The following is a 1,804-nucleotide window of genomic DNA, read 5'->3' as shown; positions in this document are numbered from 1 at the left end:
AAAAACAGATGTACGACCACGTTTAAATTCGTTGAACCAATATCTCACGGTTGTCATAGATGGTGAAGGGTCCCCATAGACGGCATCCAACTTCGCTTTTATTTCTTCGCATGTTTTTCCATCCAAAAATAAAAAGCGAATTACGGATCGATATTGCACTTTCTCCATTGTATCAAGAAAGACAAAACACGTCTGATGCAACTGGCTGCCAAATAAAAACTAACCTATGAATCAGTCTGAAATTTAGTATGGGGTCGTTTGACAGATGGCAGTACACGACGGTAAAGCCAACTTCCCTCAGCAACGCCACCTGTCTTCAAACACGGGTACTTATTGATCGACCCTCGTAGTGTGTATAAGGAAATCCAAGTATAATGATTAATGAGTAAGAGCAAACTGGACATGATCACAACACTTACCTGCAGAAGCAATGTATTTTCCATCTGGACTGAAGGACAGTGCCTGGATGCCCCCTTTGTGACCTGGCAACACCCTCACCAGCTTGGCATCATTAACAGCCCATAACCGTACCGTCTTGTCAGTGGAACCTGTTGCTAGGTACGAACTGTTCGGGTGAAACTGCACCGCCTGGCAATATGGTATACAGATTAGTTTCATGTGAACACAGTTTGTGTTAGGTGTTTACCACGGCTGTTCAGCATATGATACCTCAACATCCTGGTTATGGCCAGCAAATATTCGTAAGGGGAACGTGCGATCCAGAGACCAAAGGCGGGCTGTTCGGTCATGTGAACCAGTGGCAACATACAGTCCCAATGTACTCACATCTACACACCAGATGGGATAGTTGTGCCCTCTGGAACAAAATATGAAGCTATTACATCAACACATTCCATTGCATTAATCATGGGTAACAGAAAACGCCATTTGCTGCAAACTGGCAATAGAATGCGGGCCATTCTGTCTTTATTTCTATCATTAATTCATTCATTCACCTTATAAGTGGTTGGAAAATTTGAGACAGCACTTTAAATCAAATTACAAACTATTCCATATGCAGATGGTTGTTGTGGAGGAACAGTGAACATTTCAACAAACACGAAGAAACTGACTTACAGACATATTCTGAAATAAAACAGCTTACCTGTAGACAGCAGCGCAAGATAAGTCATCCTTGTTCCAAGCACGCATAGTTGTATCATGAGAAACTGACACCAACAGTCCATCAGGAAACTGTGCAATACCTTGCACAGGCCCACTGTGACCGCGCAGAGAGACTGTGTTGCTCTCAGGCCTACAGCACACAAATACAACAGTTTACTTGTAATCCCTATATTATCACAAGCAGGAGACCTCCATAAGGCATCTCCAAACTTCTGGTTTCTGCATGTGCAGCAGTAAGTATCATGTAGGAGCTTCTACTGAGAGAGGCCACAACAGCATTTCATTTATGGTATTAAGAAACTGTAAGGTAAAGGTACAGCTGTCCTTGTGATCAATTAACTGAGCATAACGCCATGAAGAAGCATGGGGAAGTATACAAGGTGTGGCAATAAAGAAACCGGATTCATGCTCTAACCCTTTATTAAAAAAAATCAGACAGTTGAAATGTTATCCCCTTCAATGTAGTCCCCTCCCCGATCCCTACACCGCTCCATGCGAATTTTCCACTGTTGGAAGCAGTGCTGCAGGTCATCTTGTGTTATGCTCTTCAAGAGTTGCGTCGCTTTTGCTTTCACTGCATCCACGGACTCGAACCTGGTCCCTTTCAGCGCAGACTTGATTTTTGGGAAGAGAAAAAAGTCGCACGGTGCTAGGTCCGGAGAATACGGTGGATGTTCCA

The 1,804-nt window shown here is 43.5% G+C and overlaps 1 protein-coding gene across 5 annotated transcripts in view; it reads right to left on the bottom strand.

Moving 5' to 3' along the window:
- The window catches only part of LOC111872722 (TAF5-like RNA polymerase II p300/CBP-associated factor-associated factor 65 kDa subunit 5L), a 39,692-nt gene that overhangs the window by 6,772 nt on the left and 31,116 nt on the right, over positions 1-1,804 (bottom strand). For all 5 annotated transcript variants that reach the window (XM_023866877.2, XM_033754811.1, XM_023866874.2 and 2 more), the window contains 3 exons: positions 1,106-1,255; positions 670-817; positions 420-588 (listed from right to left, as the gene is read on the bottom strand). In XM_023866877.2, coding sequence (XP_023722645.1) covers positions 420-588; positions 670-817; positions 1,106-1,255 — 467 coding nt within the window. The remainder of the gene's footprint in view (positions 1-419; positions 589-669; positions 818-1,105; positions 1,256-1,804) is intronic.

This window comes from Cryptotermes secundus, unplaced genomic scaffold, assembly GCF_002891405.2.
Source record: "Cryptotermes secundus unplaced genomic scaffold, Csec_1.0 scaffold900, whole genome shotgun sequence".
Lineage (NCBI taxonomy): Eukaryota > Metazoa > Arthropoda > Insecta > Blattodea > Kalotermitidae > Cryptotermes > Cryptotermes secundus.
The sequence above is the reverse complement of the archived record's forward strand: the minus strand, read 5'-3'. Positions and strand labels throughout refer to the sequence as shown.